At 45.5% G+C, this 27989-nt stretch overlaps 1 protein-coding gene across 1 annotated transcript in view; it reads left to right on the top strand.

Moving 5' to 3' along the window:
• Positions 1–8096: 8096 nt before the first annotated feature.
• CLUL1 (clusterin like 1) overlaps positions 8097–27989 on the top strand; it is a 60060-nt gene continuing 40167 nt past the window's right edge. The window contains exon 1 of the mRNA XM_040354039.1: positions 8097–8168. Within this exon, the coding sequence (XP_040209973.1) occupies positions 8167–8168 (2 nt within the window). The 5' untranslated portion in view covers positions 8097–8166. The remainder of the gene's footprint in view (positions 8169–27989) is intronic.

Raw genomic sequence — 27989 nt, 5'->3', positions numbered from 1 at the left:
TTGCATACATGGCTTTACCTGCCCTGTCCTTTTCAGATCTTCCTCATGATGAACTCATCACACTCATGTCCCTTTTGTCACACAAGGTCTCACTGAACACTCACACGGGTTATTTTACAGCAACAGAATTGACCTATGGCTCTGATGCCAAACAAAGACAGACTTCCCATCCTATGCCCATCTTTGTCATTAAGCCTTTGGGATGCAATGAGTGTGGCTCATAAATTTAGATCTCCCCTTAGCCTTTTAGCTCCTATATTAAACAACCCAGTGTTCACATTGGGTCTAAAGCCCTGTACACATGATTAGTTTGTCCGATGAAAACAGACCGATGGACTGTTTTTATCGGTCAAACCGATCGTGTGTGGGGCCCATCGGTTTGTTTTCCATCGGTGAAATTTTTTTTAACATGTTTTACATTTTTCCTATGGATAAAAAACAGATGGAAAAAAAACGATCGTCTGTGTGGAAGTCCATCGGTCAAAAATCCATGCATGCTCAGAATCAATTTTACGTCACCACGTTTGGACACGGTCGGATTTTTGATCGATGGTGTGTAGGCAAGACTGATGAAAGTCAGCTTCATCGGATATCCGACGAAAAAATCCATTGGATTAGATTCCATCAGATATCCGATCGTGTGTACAAGGCTTTACTCCTAGAAATTTTATGTGGTGGACAAATACAGGATTTATGTAAATTGCTGATTTTTGTAATGACCAATGCATCTTGACAAGTCAAATTCTACAAGAAAAACACCAGCTACCTCTTGCAGAAAATTATTGTTACACACAGATAACACATTTCTTCTAGGCTCTAGAACATTATTTAGATTTGGTAACTATAATGTCATTGGAGCATCTTTACAAAAATACTGACATAGGGCCAGATCCTCAAAAGGGATACGCCGGCGTAACTGCTGTTACGCCGTCGTATCCCTGTTTCTAACTATGGAACTGATCCACAGAATCAGTTTTCCATAGTTAGGCAGAAGATCCGACATGTGTAAGGGACTTACACTGCCGGATCTTAGGATGCAGTACCACATCCGCCGCTGGGGGCATTTTGTGTCGAAATGCCGCCTTGGGTATGCAAATTAGCACTTACGGAGATCCACGAAGCTTTTCAGCTTCATTTTTTCTCCGTAAGTTTTAGTTTGCAAACGCAAAATTAGGGCTGCTTTTACAAAGTGTAAACTGTTTACACCATGTAAAAGCAGACCCTTCTGTCCAGCGACGCAATTTTTTTTTTGTTTTGAATTTTTTTTTTTTCGCCGTATCTTTTTTTTTTCCCGACGCAACTTTATTGACCCGTCGCGATCCACAAAGCTTGACGTAACGTAATTTCACGCTATGCACATCGGGAAAATGATGTCACGAGCATGCGCAGTACGGCCGTCGCGGGAGCGCGCCCAATTTAAATGGGAATCGCCCCCATGAAAAGAGGAACGCCCTGCGCCGGCGGAATTTAAGTTACACAGCCAAAAATTTCTAGGTAAGTGCTTTGTGGATCGGGCACTTAGGTAGAAATTTTAAGGCAGTGTAACTTAAATGGGAACATTTTCGTTACGCCGGATCTTTGTGGATTACCCCCAAGGTTTCCGGTCACATTTCTGAAATATATGCTATGCTCGACTCGAAACATGATAAACTACCGTATATGATTAAGTGGAAGCAAGATTTGAACGAAGATTTCGATCTTAATGAGTGCAATAAATTGGCCTTTACAGCCTCTAGGTCATTTAACACCTTGATTGTGGTTGCTAATTATAAAGTGCTCTTAAAGGGGTTGTAAATGGAAAAAAAAATGTTTCTCTAAATAGCTTCCATTATCTTAGTGCAGTCCTCCTTCACTTACCTCATCCTTCAATTTTGCTTTTAAATGTCCTTATTTCTTCTGAGAAATCCTCACTTCCTGTTCTTCTGTCTGTAATACCACACAGTAATGCAAGGCTTTCTCCCTGGTGTGGAGAAAGCCTCTTGAGTGGGCGAGCAGGATAGTCAGGACGCCCACTAACACACAGCTCCTTTCTCTATCTACAAAGTAGAAAGCGTCCTGACACTCCTGCTCGCCCCCTCAAGAGGCTTTCCCCACATCAGGGAGAAAGCCTCACATTACTGTGTGGAGCTACAGACAGAATAACAGGAAGTGAGCATTTCTCAGAAGAAATAAGGACATTTAAAAGCAAAATGGAAGGATGAGGTAAGTGAAGGAGGACTGCACTAAGGTAAAGGAAGCTACAGTATTTAGGGGAAAAATGTTTTACCTTTACAACCCCTTTAAAATGGTATGTGGTACCTACAAAATAGCTTTTTATGAGCCAGGTGCCTCCCCTGGTAGCAGGGCATAGAAACAAACTCCAACATAGGCGCATATGTTCTTGACATTATGAATTATTTGTTAATAATGTGAAACATATACAATTTTGTATATTACAGTTTGTGAATCTTGTTTTTAAAAATAAATGACCCAAGGCTCTTACACACAAGAACTGCAATCAGACTATGTTTTGCTTCATTTGCTTATCAGTAGGGATGAGCCGAACACCCCCCGCCCCCCCCCGTTCAGTTCGCACCAGAACCTTCGAACGGACCGAACGTTCGCGCAAACATTTAGAACCCCATTGACGTCAATGGGACTCGAACGTTCGAATTCAAAAGTGCTCATTTTAAAGCCCAATATGCAAGTTATTGTCGGAAAACGTCTTTGAGAACCCAGGTCTTGCCCCTACTTGGTGTGTACTGCCCGTGTCCTCTGCAGTTTGCACCTAAAGCTACGAGATGTGTGTGCTGACTTTGTCCTCTGCAGGCCATTATAATGTCTGGAAGGACAACAAGGAGAGGCATAGAGTCACGAGGGCAAGCAGGCTCTGTTTGGGAAATATTCTCATCTAAGGATAGCCATAGAAAAGTGTCTAAAGAACAAGGGAGAAGCACCGAAGGGGGATTAAATCCAGGCACATTTTGAATTGCATTCTGTGAGATCCATGTAGCATACTTACTGTAAAATAAATGCTTCAGGACATCACTTCTGCTGTAATACTATTTGGACAGCTAAATCATTCTAGTTCTTGTTAGCCTCAGTCATTAAATCTCATATGCAATAACACACCATTGGCCCATAGATAGACATTCATTTTTTCAATTTCTAATCAAACCTCACTGTGTGTTTTGGATAGTTGTGCAATTGAAAGGTACGTGTCAAAATATATAATCTATTGCATAGCCACTGTCAGAGGAACCCCCATACAGAGGCGTATCTAGTGAAAATGGCACTTATGGCAAGCACTGAAACTGCACCCCTGTCAAAACCAAAAAAACAGCTAACAAAACTACAAGTCAAGCTCTTTAATCTTTCAATTAACAAATTATGGATTGGCACTACATAAACCGCCCAAGTGCCCGATGGGTCAGTCCGCCCCTGCTCATTAAACAGTCTACATTCAGTTAAAGCAGAGTTTTGCTGAAAAAATATATATATTAAAAGTTAGCAGCTACAAATACTGCAGCTGCTGACTTTTAATATATGGACACTTACCTGTCCAGGGCGCCTGCAATGTCCGTTCCCAAAGCCGTTTTGTCCCTCGGCTCTCGGGTGGAGGCGCCGCCATCTTTGGTAAGGGAATCAGAAAGTAAAGCCTTGCGGCTTCACTTCCTGGTTCCCTACTGCGCATGTGCGAGTCGTGCTGTGCGATCCCACTGGTCCCTGCTGTCTTCTGGGACCTGTGTGTCTCCCAGAAGACAGCAAGGGAACGGAGTAGGCGCCGGACATGGCGTAGGTCACCGCAGTGATCTATGTCTGGAAGTGGGAGCAAATACCTCCTCCCCCCTAAAAGGTGCCAAATAGACACCGGAGGGGGGGATTCCAAAAAGCGGTCCATTTTTGGATGGAACTCCGCTTTAACCACTTGCCGACTGCTTCACACACATATACGTCAACACAATGACACAGGCAGGTAAATGGGCGATTGCGGTCGGCAAAGGCAGAACAGGGGAATGCCTTTGTAAACAAGACATTCCCCTGTTCATGATCGGGAACAGTGATCAGTGACGTGTCACTGGTAGCTCCTCCCCCTAACAGTTAGAATCACTCCCTAGGAAACACTTAACCCCTTCAGCGCCACCTAGTGGTTTACCCCTTCACTGCCATTGTAATTTTCACTGTAATCAGTGCATTTTTATAGCTATAACCTGAATGGCTACAGTGTGCATGTAATCAACTGTTTTGACATGCATCAAAAGGTAAGCTGAGACAATAAGTAAGGGCTTTTTTCTTATGTTTACTTTATCCACTTATTTCATTCTCCTAACATGCAGTGGGGACTTCTAATGCTGGTTCTTTGGGTAATTTTTTTCTTTATCTTTCTTTAATAGAATGATCAATCCTGCAGCACCATCTGCCTCTGGGCTTAGCAAAGCTCCTACAGAGGAAAGGAAAACATTATTGAATACAGTTCAAAGATGAGCCTCCAAGGGCTACAGGCCTGCTAGCTTTTGCTAAGCCTGTGATCCCTTTTGTTAGTCTTGTTAAACCATCATCAGGAGAAAAATGTATATATGTAAAAGGGATGGTTGTTTATGGCTGACAGGTTCATAGTTACTATGGACCTTCAGCATGACTGAGGGCAGGGACTGGCGTGAATGTACAATATATATGTAAAGCACTGCATAAATTGACAGCGCTATATAAGTACCTGAAATAAACAAATACATAAATGATAGAGTCAGTTGCAGGTGTTGGAATGGTATTGGGCTGCACTGCAGGAAGAATATAGCCAAAGTATAACTGCAACATTCTGAAAATGAACATACACAAATAAACAAATAAAGTGCACGTTTCGGCCAATACAATTGTAGCAAAATTAATTTTCAAACATTTTTAAAAGTGTATTTCTTGGAAAAATATAAAAAAATATATATGATATCTCTGTAATAAATGCACATTCCCCCATGTTTTTTCTATTAAGAAAGCTTTAAGTACAGAAAAGTAGTTGTTTATCCTGCTAGAAATCTAGTGTGCTCTTAAAGTGGTTGTTACCCACTATGATAACTTTATATAATCCTCTGTGTCCCGTTAGGTTCTCCTGTCTCTGTGTTTTATAAAAAAAAATGCAGTTTATACCTGTTTTCAGAGCGCCGATCAGTGCTCACGTGACCTGCCGCCTCTCTGCTCCCCCTATCTGACAGCTGCAGCGGGCCAAGATTCCCCCTCTGACGTCAGTCAGGTCGAGAGGGGGAGAGGAGGAGAGAGTCGGTCATGGTCACATGAGTGCCGAGTGGTGCTCTGAAAACAGGTATAAATGTATTTTTTTTTATAACTCACAGAGACAGGAGCACCTAGCATAACGAGACACAGAGGATTATATAATATTTTCAAAGTTTTTCCAGCAGCAAGAGGGAGTGGGGGGGAGACAGGCACTGTCACAACCTCACTGGGTGGCCCCGCACTTGCCTATATAACAGCTGTCAAAGCAAAAAGATGACTGTCACGGGGACTCCACCCATGGAGGCAGAGTTTTTTCGTATTTCTTCCTTTTTTCTCAGGAACATCAGACGCTGTGATTGAAGAAAAATGGACATCGCGAGACACATGTTCCCCTCCTCATTGGGTGCCAAGTGTGGGTCACATGAAGGGTTGGGTTCTTCAGGGCTCTGCTAGGTACTTGTGCCGTGCATCGTGTACACTTTAGGGTGCCCACGTGTCCCAGATTGCCCGGGACTGTCCCGCAATTGACATGTCTGTCCCTGGTCCCGAGCACCTTCTTTCCGTGACAATACAGTGTCCCGGAATGAAATAGAGGACACAGTTACCCCCTACTAACTAGTAACTACATTTCCGGAACTGGTTGCTAAGGCCAGCGCTGCCTGACGTCTTGAAACCAGTGACAATTTACTGCAGCACCCACCTCCCACCCCACCCTCCTGGTCACCTCCTCCTTCTCTGGCACTAATCGGCAAGCAGCAGGGACTGGTGTGATCTTCACTCTCCAGGTAGCGACTCCACTCCTTTCCTGTAATGCATGGGGCTCATGCAAAGGGAGTGACAGCAGTACTGCATCTGGCGGCAGGCTATGGGTGGCAAGCGGCACTGCATCTGATGGCAAGTGGCACATTCAGCTGACAAATAACCCACTGCCAAATTCCCCATCAACTCCGAGACTACATTTCCCCTGTCCCCCCTCATCTTTTTTTGGGGAAGGTGAGGGGGACGGGGTGTCCCTGAATGGCAGTTTGGAAATGTGGTCACCCTAGTACACTTGAGCAAAAAACTGTCCTCCAATTTTAAAAAGGACTTGTCCAAAACTGTAATTTTTACATTCTTGACACTTTTTTGGGTGAATGAGTAGGGGTACAATGTACCCAATACCCATTCACATAGGGGGTGGGATCTGGGGGCCCCCTTAGATAAGCCCCCCTGCTCGCAGAACCCAACAACCACTGGGCAAGGGTTGAGGTGATGAGGCCATTGTCCCCATCAACATGGGGACAAGGTGCTTTGGGGGGACCATGTTGAGGGCCTGTACGTGGCCCTTTAAGCCCAGTCGTGGGGTTCGCGCACGCCATAATGTCGCGGTCACGAAAATTAGTAGTAAAAAAAAAATATTAATAAAAATGCAATATAACTATCTCCTATTTTGTAAACGCTATTAATTTTGCGCAAACCAATCGATAAACGCTTATTGCGATTTTTTTTACCAAAAATAGGTAGAAGAATACGTATCGGCCTAAACTGAGAAAAAAAAATATATATCTTTTTTGGGGATATTTATTATAGCAAAAAGTTAAAAATATAGATTTTTTTTAAAAATTGTCGCTCTATTTTTGTTTATAGCGCAAAAAATGATGTGTTTAGTTATGTGTTCACTTGTAGTTCCACCAAACAAACAGCAAATTTCAATTCCAAACGTGCTATCAAACATCATAGCAAATGTTCAAGCAAGCAAACTGCAAACAGCAATATAAAGCAAGTAAAACTATTGATTAAGCCTCAGAGAGATCATAAAGTGTTTAAATAACTTAAAGTGAGAGTACAGATACTGAAGAAAGAAATATATCTACCATTTTATGCAGAATGACAAGATTGAACAGTTGAACCGCCGTTTGTTATACTTTATTCAACACATGTTTGTACATGGACTGCTTGCTGTATATTGTCAGTGTTATATATAAAGAAAAGCTGAAGTTAATAAAGAAGTTATCTCAAGAGTTTGGTGTGCTCTTTAAACCTACTGCTTCCATAGAACGGTGCTAGAGGAATTATAGAGTAACAGATAGTCTTGCTTGGACTAAAAGATCAGAGAAATCAAAAATGTTCTAATGCCACAGCGCATAAAGGCACTGCATAGTGCTGCACCTGTCACAATATTGTGCATTCACATCAGTCCATGCCCTCAAGAACATTAAAATCGAAGGTTTCTAAGGCAGGCTATACATGGTTCATGCTGAACCAGCCGAGATTCGAACGTGTATGGGCAGGCTGAATATACCAAGTTGAACGATCGATCAACTTGGGTACAACCAGCATGCCGGGTTTTACCTGCAATTATCACTAGTGGCTGCGATAACTGCTAGCAATAATCACTGTCTTCTCCCAGCTGGAATGGCTTCCCCCACTCTCCCTGCCAGGAGAAGACAATGGCAGGAGGGATTCCCGTATCAACACTGTCTGTGTTGATGGGGGAAATTAGCTAATTTCTTCCCTGCAACCCGTGGTTGCAGGAAAGAAATGCTCTCTGTGTTTAGCTGGCCAAACTCACATTCATATATACACATACTAGGGCCAACCAGCATGTCTTTGAATTTTAAAGCTTTTATAAGATTTTAATGAGCGGGTTTTGTTTTATGTTAAAGAAGAATATAAGGTACGACAGGCTCAAAATAAGAGTATGATGTGCTTAGCTGAATCCTGCATAAAATGGTGCTCCTGTCACTCCAGAGATGGACATATTAAATGCATGGTCATCTGGCTCTGCCTGTACTTTTAAGCAAATGTCTTTTCTCTTTAAGGTAAGCAGAAGGATTAGCAGTAAAGCCAGGCACACGTGCCTAATCACCAATATGTTAAACAGATTAACTAACAAGTCATCAGATAAGCAGTAGTGTAGACTCCTGGGCACTTCAGAGCATTGAAGCGGACTTCTCACTGTCATCTCTTTCATCAAGAAATATGTTAGTATGTTATGTTTGCTGTTTTATAAGCTGTATGTTAGTAGCATAAAAGTTAAAGTTTTTATCTCACTGATTATTACTAGGAAGGTTTGGGCAGTTGCATAATGCAATATACTGTGGTACCAACTGAGATCACTTTATTATAAACAAGTATTAGGCAGCTGACTGTATAAAGTAGTTCTTGTGTGTTCCAATGAACTAATGGTATTCAAAGGATGCTAGATTGGTTAGATTTGGTTTTATTAAAAAATGAATGCTTGAAATAAAATGTTTATGCAGTAGATTTAAATATATGCTATCTATCTATCTATCTATCTATCTATCTATCTATCTATCTATCTATCTATCTATCTATCTATCTATCTATCTGTCTGTCTGTCTGTCTGTCTGTCTGTCTGTCTGTCTATCTATCTATCTGTCTGTCTGTCTGTCTGTCTATCTATCTACAGTGGATAAAAAAGTCATTAAAATGTCAGGTTGATGTGATGTAAAAAAATGAGAAAACATAAATCATTTCAGATTTTATTCCACCTTTAATGTGACCTATAAACGGTACAACTCAGTTGAGCAACATATTGAAATCTTTTAGGTGGAGGGAAGTAAAAATAAAATAATAATATGGTTGCATTAGTGTGCACACCCTTGATTTAATCACAGCACTCAGTCTTTTCGGATAGGCGTCTAACAGCATGGTACATCATGACTTGGCAATATTTGCCCACTCTTCTTTGCAAAAACACTCAAAAATCTGTCAGATTGCGAGAGCATCTCCTGTGCACAGCCCTCTTCAGATCACCCCATATATTTTCAATCAGAATCGGGTCTGGGCTCTGGCTGGGCCATTCTAAAACTTTAATCTTCTTCTGGTGAAGCCACTACTGTTGTTTTGGATGTATGCTTTGGAACGTTGTCATGCTGAAAGATGAAGTTCCTCTTCTTGTTCAGCTTTCTAGCAGAAGCCTGAAGGTTGTGTGCCAATATTGACTGCTATTTGGAACTGTTCATAATTCCCTCTACCTTGACTAAGGACCCTGTTCCAGCTGAATCAAAACAGCCCCAAAGCATGATGCTGCCACCACCATGCTTCACGGTGCGTATGGTGTTATTTTGGTGATGTGCCAGTGTTGTTTTTGCGCCAAACATATCTTTTGGAATTATAGCCAAAAAGTTCAATCTTTGTTTCATCAGACCATAAAAAAAATGCCCACATGCTGTTGGGAGACTTCAGATTTGTTTTTGCAAAATCTTGCCGAGTTTGGATGTTTTTCTTCAGAAGAAAAGGTCTTGCCACTCTACCCCATAGCCCAGACATATGAAGAATACGGAAGATTGTTGTCAGATGTACCACATAGCCATTACTTGCCAGATATTTCTGCAGCTCCTTTAATGTTGTTGTAGGCCTCTTGGCAGCCTCCATGACCAGTTTTCTTCTCGTCTTGTCATAAATTTTGGAAGGATGTCCCGTTCTTGGTAATGTCGCTGTTTTCCACTTGATTATGACTGTTTTCACTGTATTTCATGGTATATCCAACCCCACTTGAAGGTACCTCACTATTTGAGCCCTTATTCTTCCTGGGTGACCCTATGGGATACTGGAGTTTGGAGTGGTGAGAGCGCCTGGAGTGGAGAGGGGACTTCCAGATAGAATGGACGAGAGGCAGTGGAGGCAGCAAAGGATTTGATCGTTTACCCTGAAGGAGTGGAATGATATGCTGGTTTAAAGAAACCTTCTGGTAAGAGTTTAAACTTACTCCTCTCCCGGGTGTGCTGCAAGTTTTCTCTCCTTGTGCATTCAAGCTGGTGGTGGAATTTCTCTTATCCTCGTTTTCTTCAACATTTTTTCCTCCCTGGAGTTTGTTCTATGAACTTGGACATTTTCTTCACTGATGAATATTATTATTATTTTAATATTTCTTGCTTGATTGATCATTGTGTGAGGGCAATACACACTTATACCCCTGAGGACATTATAGGGAAGTGTCCACATTTATGGTACCTGGTTAACATTCTGATCTGTTAGCCTTGGTCGGATCAATATATATATTTTTATATACATTCAATAATCAATATTTTTTAGTTTTCGATGTATATATCTTTTTATTATTATTGATTATGAACATTTGCACATCTCATTAGGTTGTGCCACTAGCGCAACCCTTCCTTTTTTTATTTCTGTTTGTTTCACATGTATCACGTGTTTTTTGGTGTTGCAGCTGGAGTTATTTAATTAACATAACGTTTCATTATTCATTTATTTTTCATATTTATCTTTATCTTAGCGCAAATATTTTTCTTGTTTTTATGGTATATCTAATGCCTTGTAAATTCTTTTGTACCCTTCTCGTGACTGACTTTTTGCCAGTCCTACCCAGAGCTCTGCCAGTCCTAAGCTACCCTGGGTTCTACCAGTCCTACCCAGAGCTCTGTCAGTCCTCCACCACCCTGGGCTCTGCCAGTCCTACCCAGAGCTCTGCCAGACCTTTGCTACCCCAAGCTCTACCAGTCCTACCCTGAGCTCTACCAGTTCTTTGCTATCCTGAGCTCTGCCAGTCCTACCCTGAGCTTTGCCAGTCCTACCCTGGGCGCTGCCAGTTATTTGCTATCCTGAGCTCTGCCAGTACTACCCAGAGCTCTGTTAGTCCTCTGCTATCCTGGGCTCTGCCAATCCTCCACTACCATGAGCTCTTCCAGTCTTTTGCTACTCTGACCTTTACCAGTCTCACTCCTACCCTGAGCTCTGCCAGTCCTCCCCTGGTCTCTTCAGCCCCCTGTACCCTGCTCCACTCTCCTCCATCCCCCTGACTGATGCCGTTTAACCATGAGATCCCTCTGATGCTTTGGAAGCTCTCTGCGGACCATGGCTTTTTTACATCACAGAAACCTGACATTTTGACATCTTTTTATATCCACTGTATCTATCTATCTATCTATCTATCTATCTATCTATCTATCTATCTATCTATCTATCTATCTATCTATCTATCTATCTATCTATCTATCTATCTATGGAGATGGTATTTGGAATTGTTTTATACAATGTCAATCTTTTGACATTGTGGTAACACTTTACAGCATTTTATTTAAAACGTGTTAAAACCGAGTAAATTGTGTTTTAAAAAATAAATAAAAAAATTAGACTAATTACAACATTACATCTAAAGCTTGTCATACATTATACAATTTTCTTATTCAATTTCCTTTAGATCTACCTTCAACTGTAGTATGTAGTAAAATAGCCTGCCTGATTGCATACAAACTAAAAGTGTTTGACCTCATATTATATGGTTTTGGCACATCTAAAGGAATATTGTACAAGAAAAAAGTATAATGTATGGCCAGCCTAACAGCTAAATATAACAAAAAATACTGATTGGTTTTTATAAACAAATGTACCCCAAACTGTGTAACTTTTTGCGCCGTGTTTAAATGATTCATATTAAATCCAATGTTGTGTGTTCTTTGGTCAATGAGATTTAAAGCAGAATTATGGGTAAAATTACATACATCCTGCAGTCTGGAACAGTAATAATATATAATTTTATGTTTTTCATTTTTTTCCCTGTAAGGCTGGCCATAGATGATCACTCGATTCCCCTCACAAAGCTATTGTGTTCTCCTGGCAGGGGGGCAACGGGAGGCATCCCTGTCAAGAGAGTACAGTGAATATTGGCTATGGCTGGTTTAACATAGTTTTATTATCTGTTGATCCTGCCATTCGTTCTGTTGATTTATACTTCAATAGGGTGACAACATTGCTCATTCTGTAAATCTGAATGTTTAAAAGCTAACACGTTTTTCCTGGTCGTCCTACGGCGGCACACAATGGGTTAAGCTTTCCATCTAACCCCTAAAGGAAGAAAACTTAAACAAGCAGTGAGACAAGTTAAATCAATTAATCAATTAATCAAGCACAGCAAGTCCACCTGTCCTGAAGCTATAAACCTCCCCCAAGAACACACACAGACGTATTTTTTTCTTTCTTCTTACCACAGATGAAGAAGACGTGAGGCAAGTGCTCACACCCGGTGCTTCTGGGTTGCTGAGCTTAGGGGCGGCTGTATACTGGGTGCTATCCTCGGTCCCTCGGCCTGCACCCCCACATCCCCTGGTCCGGCAATAAAGGACGTTGTTTTCCTGAGGAGGCCGCCATGTATTCCCCGCTCAGCGGCTGAATGGATACCGGGGATGTTTGCGCTCCATAGGCCGGAAGTCGCCGCAGAGGACCGCGCAGACCTATGACGCACTTCCGGGAGTTCCGGAATTCGCGTCTAGGACCGGAGGAAACGGTAAGCGCCGATGGCGAATTAAATACTCGTTTTTGGATAGCGATTGCTGACCGTCAGCTTGCATGAATATGGTGTACAGTATAGGCGGCTGGGGTCCGGAGATCCCAGTGCTCTGCCGCGTCACTCCCGGTCCGGGTCCCTGGCTTATTTCTGACCGGCGGGATCTGCAAATGGCTGCACTCAGCCTAGGCAGCAGATCCCTTGGCCGGTCAGAGGTAGGAGGCATGGTCCTTATTTTTTTACTTATTTTAAACTTAAAATCTGCAGCAGCATATTATTTAAGTGGCAACTTATGCAACAAATGTGAAAAACGCATCTTGTTTGAATCAATCTGATAATGCTAGTTCTTTCCTGTCATGGTTTAAGGGAGAAATGTGTAACACATTCAAAGAAATTAAAGACTCTCTGGTGCCCAAAAAGGAAGTACCAGAGATATATCCCCTGCTGCATCTAACTCCTCATCTGGGGAACGTAGTGCCTCCTCATCCAATCCGGAAGTTGTTTTTGATGATTTGGATGACCACTTGTACTTGTTACCCAAAGATAAGATTCCCAAGTTACTGTCTGCGGTAATGAATACTATAGAATCTTCCAAAGATGTATCGGCTAGACTAAAGAAGGATCAGCTATATTATTTTCCTCAGATCCCAGATATGAGATTCCCTTCTCATCCCATTCTGAGTGACTGGTTCAAAAAGGTCTGGGCCAATCCTGACAGAAAATCTGATGCGGGGGCCCGCTTTAAATCCTCTTATAGGCTGGACTTCCGAATTTTCATCTGAGTGGGAAAATCCACCTAAGCTGGATCTGGCGGCTGCCCGGATGGTTAAAAATCTCTGTTTCCCTCAGAAGAATCCTCCAGATTGTCCGACCCTTTAGAGCGCAAGGCAGATAGCTTGGCTAAAAAGAATTACCTAGCGGCGGCTTCCACCCCAAAAATTGCGGCTTCCTCAGTTCCGGTAGCCAGAGCCCTAAGGATGTGGCTGAGGAAGGGGTGTCTAGAGACTCTTTGTTGAAAGGAGTTGACATGATGAAGTCGGCCGCAGAGTTTTTATGTGATGCTCCTGTGGATGTTCTAAAATTTTCGTCCAGATCCCTCGCCTTGTCCAATGCGACCAGGAGGGCGCTTTGGATAAGGGAATGGTCGGGTAACATATGATCAAAGTCAGTTTTGTTAACATGCCTTTCCATCCTTCATCCATGTTTGGCCCTCATCTGAAAGATATTCTCAAATCTTACAATGAGGAGAAAGACGCTGCCTTTCACTTAGAGAGGAAAAGGTCGAGTAAGCCGGTTTACGGGAGTTCCAGATACTCCACGAAAAGGAACTATTCCTTTCGGGGCAGAAGGTCCTACTATAAAAAAAGGCAAGATTCAGCGACAGCCAAGCAGCCTTTCAATAAGCCCAAAGAAGCCTGACGCCATCAGCGCCTCTCCTCCAGTGGGAGGCAGGCTGAGGTTTTTTTCTCAGATCTGGCAAAAGACGTTGTTGGACTCCTGGGTAACGGACATCGTCTCAAGAGGGTACTCTCTAGAGCTGGGGTCTTTTCCACCACAGAGGTTCATGCTCAACAAGCCCTCCAACCCAGTAGTTCTAGAGTTGGTGGAAGATTTCATAAGAAAGCACGCTCTAGAAAAGGTTCCAGATCAAGAAAGATTCCAAGGTCTCTACTCCCCGATATTTCCAGTACCCTAAGCCTCAAGAGGAGGGAGGCTAGTAATAGACCTGTCTTACCTAAATCAGTTTTTGTCAAACGCAAATGCAGAATGGAATCAATTCGTTCTGCCATTGCGAACATAGAAGAAGGAGACTTCCTAGCGTCAGTCGACCTTCAGGACGCATACCTGCACGTCCCTATTCTCAGGGCACACAGGAAATATCTACGGGTCGTTCTCCTCTTCAATCTCCAGATTCTCCATTTTCAGTTCACATGCCTGCCATTTGGCATTACCTCGGCACCTCGAGTTTTTACGAAAGTGGTGGTGGTCCTGACTGCAGCCCTGCGGCTACAGGGGATATGTGTGACACCCTATCTAGACGACTGGCTAGTCAGAGCTCCCTCAGAGGCCATGTTGAAACAACATCCTCACAAGACTCTACAAATGCTGGACGCCCACGGTTTCATAGTAAACGTAAAAAAGTCTTCTCTGAACCCTACTCCAGTCATTCCCTACCTCGGGTTCACAATAGACACCCTTCAAATGAAGTTGTTCCTTTCAGATCAGAGGGCTACCAATCTTCAACAGGCGGTACAAGATCTCTTGCAAATCGATCACTGCTCAGTGAGGAAGGCAATGAGAGTACTGGGAATGATGACATCATCCTTGGAAGCTGTTCCTTCGGCCAGGGCTCATTTCAGAGTGCTACAGGACTGCATTTTGACCCAATGGGACAAGAGCCCAGACTCTTTGCAGAGAACTATCAACATTTCTCTGGCAGTGAAGCAGGATCTCCGTTGGTGGATGCACCCACAACATTTCCTGAAGGGCAGATCCCTCAAGGCTCCGTCTCAGACGGTCCTCACCTCGGATGCCTCAGGCTTAGCCTGGGGTGCCCATGTGGAGGATCATTGGGTACAAGAAGCCTGGTCGCAAAGGGAGCTTCTAATGTCTTCGAACTTGAAAGAGCTCACGGCAATCAGGAAAGCACTCGTCCATTTCAAGTCCAGAATTCTTCACAAGGCGGTTCAGGTACAATCAGACAACTTAGCTGCAGTATTCTACCTGCAGTATTCTACCTGAACAAACAGGGGGGAACACAAAGCCCTTCCATGCAGAAGGAGGGTGCCCGCATCATGCTCTGGGCGGAGGAAAACCTCCTTTCTCTAACGGCCATCCACATCAGAGGAGTGGACAATGTGAGAGCGGATTGGCTCAGCAGGAATCCGATCGGCCCGGGAGACTGGGAGCTGAACCCTCTGGTCTTCAGGAAGATCACCTCCAGGTGGGGTCTGCCAGATTTGGATGCGATGGCCAACTCTCAGAACAGGAAGCTTCCCCAGTTCTGCTCCCTATCCAGAGTGGGGATTCCGCTAGCGATAGACGCTCTGTCGATAAGCTGGAGGAAGTTTTTCGTCTATCTTTCCCCCGATTCCACTGATCCCGAAAGTGCTGCAGAAAATTCGGGACGAGGAGGTGAGAGCAATAGCAATCCTGCCATTTTGGCCCAGGGGGGCATAGTTCCCGCTAGCCTTGAATATGGCAAAGGATCAGGTCTGGAAGTTACGCATCCAGAAGGACCTTCTTCTCCAATCGGAGATGCTCCACCCAGACCTCGAGAAACTCCAGCTGGCGGCATGGAATTTGAACTCAAAGCCTTAACGGCTCAAAGCCTATCTCAGGAGGTTATTGCTACCCTTCTAGCCTCTAGGAAGCCTGCTACCTTAAAAGTCTACAGTAGAGTGTGGACCCTCTACTCGGCCTGGTGCGCCAGGAATTCATCTTCTCCTGAGCAAGTGGCATCTCTCTTGCAGTTCTTACAAGAGGGCTTCCAAAAGGGTCTGAAGCCGAACACTCTGAGGGCACAGTTGACCGCCATTAACTCCTGCCTGAACGGAATATTTTCAAAAACACCTCTCGTCAGCAGGTTTTTCAGAGCAATTATTAAATTACGACCATCCTTCCATAAGCCATTACCAGCTTGGAGCTTACCTTTAGTGCTAAAAAGGCTAACATCACCTCCCTTCGAGCCTCTGGAGAGTTCATCCTTAAGGTTCCTCACTTTCAAATGTATCTTTCTGGTAGCAATTACATCCGCCAGAAGAATAAGTGAGCTTCAGGCCCTCTCATCCAAAGAACCCTATCTCAGGTTTGTATCGGATGCAGTTATTCTAAGGACTATGCCGGGTTTCCTTCCCAAAGTCTCCACGTCCACGAATATCAATCAGGAAATTGTATTGCCTGTGTTTGAAGATGTTTCTGAGGATGACCTACACCTCTTGGACGTAAAAAGAACCATCTCTACCTACTTACAGAGAACCTCGGGGTTCAGACAGTCCGAGGCACTGTTCCTACAGTTCCAAGGGCCAAACAAGGGGAAAAAGCGAGTAAGTCATCGCTAGCAAGATGGATAAGGGATACCATCAAGCACTGTTATTTTCTAGAAAACAAAGAATCCCCTCTTCTCTTAAGAGCTCACTCCACAAGGTCTACAGCTATGTCCTGGGCTGAGAGGTATCATGTTCCAATGGACCAGATCTGTAAGGCAGCTACGTGGGCTTCACCGAACACGTTCATAAAACACTACAGAATCGATGTAGTTTCGTCCGAGGGATCGGCCTTTGGCTCGAGAGTGCTTCAGGGTGCCATAAACCATTGATGTCCCTCCCTTTCTTTTCTTGCACTGCTTTGCAAATCCCATTGTGTGCCGCCGTAGGACGACCAGGAATAGGAAAATTTATTCTTACCTGAAATTTTCTTTTCCTGTAGTCCGTAGGCGGCACAGGTTTTCCCTCCCATTAAAATTACTATATTGCTGCATAAGATACGTCTGTGTGTGTTCTTGGGGAAGGTTTATAGCTTCAGGACAGGTGGACTTGCTGTGCTTGATTAATTGATTAATTGATTTAACTTGTCTCACTGCTTGTTTAAGTTTTCTTCCTTTAGGGGTTAGATGGAAAGCTTAACCCATTGTGTGCCGCCTACGGACTACAGGAAAAGAAAATTTCAGGTAAGAATAAATTTTCCTATTAGCAGTTGCAGCAACAGCAAAAAAAAAATCTATTAATTAAACACATAAAAAAATAAACCATATAAATTAAAGGTGACCTTTGCAAACACTGTTATATGGTTTGTCCAATCCCCTATAACTGTCACCTTTGCTTGACATCTTGGCCTTCAAAGATAGAGAAAATTATAAATAAGGGCCTGTGAATAAAAAAAATGAATTCACATACTAAATACTATCCTTTCAGAAATTAACACCCTTACCAGATTACACTATTTATCACTGTACTGGGTCTTTAAAGGATAACTATACTTTTGAACCCATGTGTTTTTTTAATATTGCCACAGAGATACAAAGCAATCTAGAAAATATAACCTTTAACCTCTGCCTATAATTTAAGCTGCCATCACAGGCACAGGCACTGTAAACATTCCACTGTTTATTTCCAGCCTGTCTTCTTGCAGATTAAGACTAAGAACAATAAGGGCTCATTTACACTTGCTTCGGCTTCAACACACATTAATGGCTAGTTTACACTTGCTTCAAAACAAGGCTTCAGACAGGCTTTGTTAAAGCTCTCTAAATACTAGTCTAAGCCCCTGTCACTAAATAAAATAGTTAGCTTACAGTCCTGTTTACACCTGCATTTGCTTTGCTTTGGCTTTCCTTCAAAAATTATAAAGCTTTATTGGTGCTTCAAAAAGTCTTCAAAGCCTCCATAGATGTCTATAGCAAAGCTTGCTTAAAGCACCACTAAAGCCCCACAGAAGCCTCATCGAAGACTCATCAAAGCCCCATGAAATCTCACGAAGCCCCATCGAAATTCCACCAAAGCCTCATTAAAGCACCAAGAAAAAGCAAGGTGTAAACAGGAATGTAAGCTAACCATTTTATTTAGTAACAGAGGCTTTGACTGGCATTCAGAGAGCTTTAACAAAGTGCGAAGCCTTGTTTTGAAGCAAGTGTAAACTAACCTTAAGACCCCTTTCAAACTGGGGCAGTTTTCAGGCGCTTTAGTGCTATACATAGCCTCTGCTAAGCACCTTAAAACCGCCTCTCATTCATTCCAGTGTGCCTTTTTACACTGGGGCGATACGCTTGTGGGACGGAAAAAAAAGTCTTGCAAGCAGCATCCCTGGGTGGGGTTGGGAGCACTGTATACAGCGCTCCAAAAACTCCCCCTGTCCATTGGAATGAATGGGCAGTGCTTTCACAGCATCTCAAAAGCGTTTTGAAAGCGCCACAAAACTGGAGTTTTTAACCCCTCTTTTGGGGTTAAAAGCACCCCGCTAGAAGCCAAAAAGCGACACGAAAGCGCCGCTAAAACAAGCAGCACTTTACCATGAATGCGGCCGCGTCCTCAATGTGAAAGGGGTCTAAGGAGGAATCGGCTACAAAAACTTATTTTGACTCAAAGTGTAGCTGCATTTAGGTATGCCCTGCCCATCCTCCTCTCCCATCTGATTTAGTCCAGCTAATTGTGGAAATCAGAATGTTTAGGATCATTAAAGAATACCTCAGAGCACAATCCTTAATCAAACGGTACTGTTCAAAGTACACAGTAAATTATGAACATGATTAAAAATGGATATTGTTTTAAAGGGGTTGTAAAGGTTCCTTTAAGCTAGTGCATTGTTGGTTCACTTACCTTTTTCTTCGATTTCCCTTCTAAATGTTTTTTTTTCTTTGTCTGAATTTCTCACTTCCTGTTCCTCCTCAGTAAGCTTGCCCCCATCATCCGAGTCATTCTGGCTGGGGGTTAGTGAGCGTGCTCACCCCCTGTCTTGGGACTACAAGGAACACAGCATCTCCCCGCAGGGATGTAGTCCCATTGGAGGGGGTGAGCACGCTGACTAACCCCCAGCCAGAATGGCTCGGATGATGGCGGCAAGCTTACTGAGGAGGAACAGGAAGTGAGAAATTCAGACAACGAAGAAAAAAAAAAAAAAGAAGGGAAATCAAAGGAAATGGTAAGTGAACCAACAATGCGCTAGCTTAAAGGAACCTATTTAGAAAACCGAGAGTCGGCACCGCAAGGGTTTTTTTTTTTTCCTCTGAGCACCAGTGTCACTTTTGATTGCCTGAATCTTCCTAATGAAGACTCCCCTAAGAATCGCCTTAAAGGCTTCCCAGGTGCCGCTGGTATTTGTCTCCCCCGTATGGATCTGCCAGAAATCTACTATCTGTGTCACCACCTGCTCATGGGAGGGGAGGAGACGGAGCCAGAAAGCATTTAACTTCCAAGAAGCCCGGGCCAAATTTGAAGGCAAACGGACCCCTCCAGCCCACCTCATCTATACATTTTTTCAGGGCGGTGCGTTTGGTCATACGATGTGAAACATGTCAGACACTTTTTTCCTGTTGTTCACTTCATTTTGACTGCATCGCTTTGGTTATTTTTTGGATTTTATTTATACAATAAAGACATTGTTTTAGGGAATGCGGCAGTCCAGGATTTTCTTCTATCTAATGCACCTGTGCATAGCCAGCACCTTTTTGGTTTAGTGGGACGGAAGCAAAGCAAACCGATCAGCAGTTTTTAGAGCGGTATCATTTCTCACTTCAGTGCGTTTGGTCCCCCGTCTAGCTGTGACATAGGGATGTTTATCTAAAACCGGGTCTGTGTAACAGTTAAAATCCCCTAAGACATACAATGGCACCTCAGAGTGTTTGATCTGAAAGTCCACCAGTGCTCCTAAGTGTCAAATGATCATAAGGCGATGGTACATAAACAAAGGCAAGAATACATTTAAGGCCTCGTACAGACGAGGTGTCATCCGCTGGAAACGGTCCGCCGGACCGTTTCCAGCGGACATTCCTCGTCCAGATTTTGATCCGATGGCTTGTACACACCATCGGATCAAAATCCGCGCGGAAAACATCCGCGGTCACGTGTCGCGCCGTCGCCGCGACGTGCGCGACGCTGGAAGGTAAACACTTCCACGCATGCGTCGAATCATTACGACGCATGCGAGGGATGGGAGCGGACGGACTGATCCGGTGAGTCTGTACAGACGACCGGATCAGTCCGCTGGACTGGATCCCAGCGGATAGATTTTGTAGCATGCTACAAAATTTTTATCCGCTGGGAATCCGTCGGCTGGATTTTTATCCGCCGAAAATTGTCCGCTAGGGCCTACACACGACCGGATCTATCCGCTGGAACTGATCCGTGGATCAATCCCAGCGGATAGATCCTCTCGTCTGTACGGGGCCTAAAGGAATATAACTGACATAGTAAGAAAATATACCTCCCCTCAGCATCTATTACCGAATCAAATTCCTCATAATCTAAAGAACTATGCACCAGGACACTCACACCTCTAGAGAACGAGGTATGAGTGGAGTGGTACGCCCTTCCCACCCACCGAAATCCCAGACAAGAGACCGAGTCAGCAACCAGATGTGTCTCTTGCAAGGCACAGATGGCTGGCAAGTATTTTCGAAGCAACGTAGACACCATGATACGTTTCAAATGATCATTAAGCCCCCTAACGTTCCAGGAGAGAACTGATACCGTGGTCATTGTGACAATGTTTGTGGGTACATTGCAGGATAACGTAAAGTACCTCCATACCCTGGCGCCTCAGGCAGATGGGGAAACTGTATTACAGTCATATGCCAGTAGTCCAGGAGTATCCTGGGCCATGGCCCAGTTTGAGACTTGGCCGCCATATATGTAGAAGGAAATGCTCTGAAAAAATAAAACCAAAAATACCAGTTCAACGAGCACAACGGTGCTTCAAACTATTTCAGTGCGGCATGACAGGTAAATAGAACAGCCTGAGAAGGCCAAGTAAAGCACAAGTCCTGAGTATTCTGTATGCCCATGCACCAAGGTGACCAAACCAACTTTTGGAAAAAAGAGGACAACGTGTCCTCAATACTGTCCACGTGACTGCCAACCGCAGCAAATAGGACACCAGTTAGTAACACTATAGGGAAGCCCATATAGAAACACAGTTCCGATCACGCATTTAGTTGAATAGTAAATCAATGTATGTTTCCAGCAGCACTCACATACAAAGGGGAGAGTTAAGCAATCCGAGTGTGAACATCAACAATTGCTCTTGGGATAGGGTACTCAGTCCTCTTCTGCCACAGGCCTGCCTGAGAACATTCTCATTTGCGTCCAACCACTCCGACGCCTCTGTAGCATTCTCAAAAAAATGGGCTCGCCCCCCAGAAGTGATCCTGAGCTTTGCAGGGTACAACATGGCATATGTGGCTTGCAGCCTTTGCAGGCGCTTTTTAACATCAGAAAACCGTGCTCTGCTCCGCTGTACCTCCGCCGAGAAATCCGGATAGAAGGAAACTCTGGTCCCATTAAACTGGACGTTTCTGCGTTCTCTGGCCAACTGAAGAATGATTTCTCTGTCACGATAGTTCAATAGCCTAGCCAATAGCGGGAGCGGAGGGTGGCCCGGTGGCAATTGTCTGGTAGGGACTCTGTGGGCTCGTTCCACAGCATAAAAATGCGAGAATGACCCTTTGCCAAAAACATCTAGCAGCCACTGCTCCACAAATTGGGTGGGATCCCGGCCCTCCACCTTCTCAGGCAGACCGCCGATCCCTGCAGATCCATCTGCCTGCTCCAACATGGCCGCCGCTCCCCGCTTACGCAGCGTGTCATCCATGTCTGTATCACTGTGGCCTGTGTCTGCATTTAGAGCAGGCTGGTCCGGGCGGTCAGTTTTCTCTGCTAGTTTCAGCGCATAGTAGCGCATGTCTTTAGGGGGTCTCCGGTCTTGTCTTTAGGGTCTTTGCTCAGCTTACTCACCCCCTCCTTGGCTTTATCACTCCCCCTGCAGAGGACGGAGCGCCGCCATATTGGACATCGTGGCGCAGGCTGTCGCCTTTGTTTCCCCGGGTCATCATAGCCTGCAAGCCGCCGATAAGTCGATCGGGATATACAGCAAGTGTTCCTGCTACTCCTGGAGCAAAACAGTACGGATCGTGCCGCTGGAAACCGGATCAGATCAGGGTAATATGCGGGAGCTCTGTGCTAAAGCGTCTGCTCACATGCCGTGTGAATATGTGAATATCTTCTGTTTACTTTACTGTGCTATGCACTGATTTGTTCGAAGGGCTATTTGATTTGTTTAGTCCATTCTTACCAAAACGTGTATGGTTATATTGTCTTATTGGATCCCAATTTCACTTTCACAATTCCACAAAAAACAGATGGCCTCTTCTTCGATATATTGCCAGGATCCACACACCCTGGACCAAAGAAATAGTAACAAACTGTAACTTGCAATTAATTGTGATAAATTCATTGTTTTAAATAGCTCCATCTAAGGATGGTGAATTAAACTTTTCACTGTGCACTAGTGAATGTGCAGTTGGCTCTTTCGGGTATAAAGGAATGCTTTGTATGGTTCCTTCCAATGTCCTGAAATTAAGAATAATCCTCTTGCGTGGCCTGGAGCAGCATGTGAGCAGACGTCTTTGCTAGCAGCTCCGAGATCCCTCTGAACAATCCTGCGCCATCCTGCTAATCTATCCTCTAAAACTGACTACTAACCTTTCAATTTCCTTGGGGAAGCCCCTGGGATACTTTTCAGAGGATTCTGGTGGATGGGAAGGCGCAAAAAGCAGCCCGCGGCCAGGATGAACATCACCACGCGCTCCGGCCATGATGGCCGCCGCAGCGCTGCACCGCTCTCCTCATTGGCATCCACGCCGGAGCTTTTTGCAGAGGACCCTGAGACGTCTCCCCCACCCTCTCCCGGGACCTCCACTACACCAGCGCTGCCTGCTCCTGGATCACCCAGCGAGGATGGACTGGAGGACGGCCCGGAACCGGAGCCCACGCTGTTGGAGGTCCTCAAACTCATGAAGGTAAATCACTCTGACACTATGGGGAAGATGGAAGAGCTAAAGCTGGACATTACTATAATGCGCCAGGACATGCATAAGATGAGGGACCGGGTGACAGAGACGGAGCGCCGCATTAGTGACCTGGAAGACACTGTAGGCCCAATCCTTCCTAACATTAAGGCCCAGCATACAAAACTCCGGTCATTAGAGGACAAAATGGACGATTTGGAGAATTGCTTGCGCAGAAATAACCTGCGCTTGGTGGGCCTTCCTGAACGGGTCGAGGGATCCGACCCGGTTGCTTTCCTGGAGAGTTGGTTCACCCAGGAATTTGGGAAAGACTGCCTGTCCCCCTGCTTTGTTCTGGAGCGGGCCCATAGAGTGCCTGGCAGGCCGCTGCCTGCTGGAGGCCCCCCTCGCACCATGATCATGCGCCTCCTTAACTATAGGGACAGGGACTCTATCCTGCGAGCTGCCCGAATCAAAGGGAGCCTGAAGATCAACAACGCATCGGTGTCCCTCTTCCCCGATTACTCCCCTGCTGTCCGTGCCTCCAGAGCCAAGTACCAACATGTCAAGCAGAAGCTGAGGGAGAAGACCATGCAGTATTCCATGTTATTTCCAGCGACGCTGAGAGTAGTGCACCAGGGTCAGGTGCATTTCTTCCAAACCCCAGCCAACGCTTTGTCCTGGTTCGAATCCCTGCATCAGCCTGGCCGTGTGTCTGACAGGGCACCCGACACCTGATTCTTCTACCTATCTGTTTTATTTTTCACCTTTTTTTGAGGTTCCCAGGGGTTTTTCTCTACCTTTTTTGGTTCTTTTCTTTTTGTTTGGTTTTTTTGAGGGGGGCACCCCGCTCCACTGGAGAGCTCCTGGGACACAAGGTTTCAGATAATTGCTGTGACAAGAGGACACAGATCTCAAAGGCAAATTGTGCTGCTACTACTTGCTAATAACTGTTCTGTTTTCTTACATTGCATTAGCTGTTGACTGTTACTATTGAGTTTGCTGGCTTGTCTGCGGAAGGCCATGTTCCTAGCATTTACATGCAGTTCGGGGGTAAAGTCAGCCCCTTGTTTCTGGGGTCTGGCAGGGGTTATGTGTGTTGGGCTGTTGCCCATACTGTGTATGCTTGGGGGCGTGCTTGCAGTGTTGTATGAGGTGATGAGTGTGGTGTGTCTGTGTGTGAGTGTTCCTGGCCCTCTCTCTACCCCCCCATATGCCTTGATTGGGAAATTGCTGATTGATTTGCTTATGTGCTATGTTATTTTCAATGCTTTAACATGTCGGTGATAAGATGTATCTCATGGAATGTCAGGGGGTTAAACTCAAAATTCAAGAGAGCCTTATTGTTTGACTTCCTCAAGGTGCACAACCCCCATTTACTATGTCTGCAGGAAACGCATCTACTGGGGTCAAAGGTAATGGCACTGAAAAAATGTTGGGTCATGCACGGGTATCACTCCACCTACTCTAGTTATGCACGGGGGGTGTCCGTTTTGGTAAGGAAGGGCCTCCCATTTTCCTGTGAGAGGGTGGTGTCGGACCCCAAGGGTCGGTATGTCTTTCTTCAATGCACGGTGCATGCCACACCGCTGTTGTTGGTAGTGGTGTATGCTCCCCCCCTGTCACGGCAGATCTTTTTACAGACCTGAGTGTACAATTAGCCACCCTCCCGGTGAGGGCTACTCTTATAGTGGGGGACTTCAACTCGGTGCTCGACCCGGCTCGGGACCGCTTGAGGCCCATCCAGTATGACTCTAAGCTGTTTAGCCAGTGGTGCTCCACCTTTGGCTATGTGGATCTATGGAGGCTCAGCCATCCCGGGACCCGGGAATATACATGTCAGTCCCGTACGTACCGTACTCTTTCCAGGTTGGACTATGCATTGGGGACCCCTGACTTGCTTCCCAATATACGGACAGTTTCCCATTTACCCCAGACACTGTCAGATCATTCTGCCCTTTCTATAGAGATGGTGATGGGACACAGGCCCTCCTTTCGGGTGTGGCGGCTCAGTCCTCTCTGGGTCTCCACTCCTGAGTTCCAGGAGCCGGTCCGGCAAGAAATGTCCCACTATTGGGGGGATAATGCTGGTACGGCTTCCTTTGGCCCCACATGGGATGCTTTTAAGGCATCAGTGCGGGGTTCATATATTTCTAATATTGCCCAGCACAGAAGGTCCTCCCGGGCTACCCTTTTGGCCCTGGAATCCTCCCTGGAGAACGCCAGGGCCCAATACTCTGCGCTCCCCACCCCGGATTCCCACGGGGTCCTGGTGGGGGCGCACAGGGCTCTGGACCTTCACAGGGTGGAGGTGACGCGGAAGCAGCAGTTGTATCTGTCGGCCAGGCTACTGGAGCACAGTGGTAAGAATGGTAGGATGCTGGCTTATCTCTCCCGCACGGAATATGTGGATCGGACGATACCTCAGATTCGTTTGTTGGATGGCTCTGTCACTTCGGACCCCTTAGTTATAAACCAAACCTTTCAGACCTTCTATGAGAACCTATATACCGCCCCGCCCCCCCCGGACGAGGTGGATACATTGGGATTCCTTGAATCTCTCCAATTCCCGATCCTGGAAGAATCACATGTAGCGATTCTGGACAAACCCCTTACTGTAGAGGAGGTCACTGAAGCTATTTTTTCACTCCCCCCCAATAAAGCCCCTGGGTTGGACGGCTTACCTGCCGAGTGGTATAAAAATTATGCAGAGGACATGGCGCAGAAGTTGCACACCTTGTTTGGGCAGGCGCTGCAGGAGGGTGAGCTTCCCTCCTCCATGTGTGAGGCCCTGATAGTGGTGCTCCCTAAGCCCGACAAAGACAAGCTGTTATGTGGGTCGTATCGCCCCATATCCCTATTAAATAGTGACGTAAAGGTGCTCGCCAAAATTCAGGTCCTGAGACTGCAGAAGGTTATTCTTCACCTTATTCATAGGGACCAGGCAGGATTCATGCCTGGGAGGAGTACGTACGATAACATCCGACGTCTCTACCTACACATTCACATGGCAGAGTCCCTTAAAAGAGGTGGCCTGGTGCTGTCTCTAGACGTGTTGAAGGCTTTTGACACGGTAAACTGGTCCTTCCTGTGGGAGGCCATGCACCGGATGGGCTTTAGCGCCCAATTTATTCGGTGGGTCCGTTTGCTCTATACCAACCCTAGAGCCAGGGTGTGCACTAACAGAGATGTATCTGCTGCTTTCACTCTACAAAGGGGTACCAGGCAGGGCTGCCCGCTTTCGCCGCTCCTGTTCGCTCTGGCCATTGAGCCACTGGCTCTGGCGGTGCGGCAGACGGCGGAGGTGGGTGGCATCTGTTATGGCCCCCTCTCGGAGAAAATCTCTCTCTACGCAGATGATGCCCTAATTTACCTGGATGGCACGGAGCGGTCTTTTGTATCCCTGATGAGCGTGGTGGAGGAGTTCGGTGAGGTCTCTGGGCTGAGGGTGGGGTGGGAGAAATCGGTGGCATTCCCTATAGGTCCTACACTTGACTACTCTTACCTCTCTAGATCTAAACTCTCCATCCAACCTACTTTTAAATATTTGGGGATTTATATTAATGTGGACATGGCTTCTTTTGAAACTCTTAACGTCACCCCAATCATGTCCCATATGGAGACCAGGCTTAAAACCTGGGCTTCTCTACCACTTAATCTCATAGGCCGTATAAATATCTTTAAGATGATTTACCTACCCAAGTTTTTGTATGTGTTCCGGGCATCCCCGGTTTTTTTATTGAAGAAACTTTTTAAAAAAATTGACTCGCTCCTGTTCACTTTTCTGTGGCAGGGGTCAAGCCCACGGATTGCCAGGGCCTCTCTCCAGGCTGCGAAGCTGGATGGGGGTCTGGCGTGTCCCAATTTAAGACAATACTTTATAGCATCTCAGCTCACATATGTCTATGACTGGTTCCTGGAGGCCTCTCCGTCCTGTTCCACCGCTCTACTGACCGCTCTGGAGGGCTCCAGGGACTCGCTGGTTGATGGCCTACTTAGGTCAAGGGCTGGGCGGTGCTCCCGGGACTCCCCGATTGAGGTTAGCTGGTTGGCCTGGCATGAGGGTAATGGGGTGCTTACTGATGCGGGTGGGGTGTCTCCTAGGGCTCCCCTATGGCAGAATTTGAACTTCCCTGAGCTCCTGGGCCACCCGGACTCCGGGTGGTGGACCCAATTGGGGGTCACACGAGTTTCGCATGTCTTTGTTCAGGACAAGCTTATTTCCTTTGAGGATTTGAAGGTACGCAGTGGGATAACGGATAATGCTCTACTCAGGTATATGTCACTCCGCCACGCCATACGGTCTCAGTTTGAGGGTCTGACCCAGGAGCTCACGGAGTCGCCTCTAGAGGCACTCATGTCTTACTCAGATTTGGGGAAGCTGGTTACGACATTTTACTCACGCCTTCAGTCGAAAGGGGTCAAACCCTTCCTGAATGCTCAGCGGAAGTGGGAGGTAGATATCCCAGGGCTGTCCGAGGAGGGGTGGGAGGAGGCCTCGGAGGTTTGTTTTCTTGATTTGATTGGGTCCAATGACCAATATGTACAATTTAAATTTATTCACCAGCTACACTACACTCCGGCCAGATTGGCCCGTATGGGTTTGATTACCAGTGCCTTCTGTCCTCGGTGTGACTCCACCGAGGCCGACTACTTACACATGTTTTGGTCATGCCCTGGTGTGACAGCGTACTGGAGGGAACTGTTTTCCTTTTTTGGGGACACTCTACACTTCACGGTTCCGCTCACCCCGGAGGCCGGGTTGTTAGGGGTGCTTAATGACTCTGTACCTACAACGCATGCTCGGACTCTGTTACGAATAATTTTGTTCTATGCCAGAAAACTGATATTGTTACAATGGAAGAGTGCGTCCGCTCCGGACATTCAAATGTTGTATCGTATGGTGAATAAGGTTTTACCCATATTTAAATGTATATATAAAGGCAGGGCTTGCCCTAAGAAGTTTGGCAATATCTGGCAACCTTGGCTGGATATTGCTGACTCCTTCTGGAAGGATACCCCACTTTCTCAGCCATA

Source organism: Rana temporaria, chromosome 5 (assembly GCF_905171775.1).
Source record: "Rana temporaria chromosome 5, aRanTem1.1, whole genome shotgun sequence".
In the NCBI taxonomy this organism is placed as follows: domain Eukaryota; kingdom Metazoa; phylum Chordata; class Amphibia; order Anura; family Ranidae; genus Rana; species Rana temporaria.
Note: the sequence above shows the minus strand (reverse complement) of the source record. Positions and strands in the feature narration are given on the sequence as shown.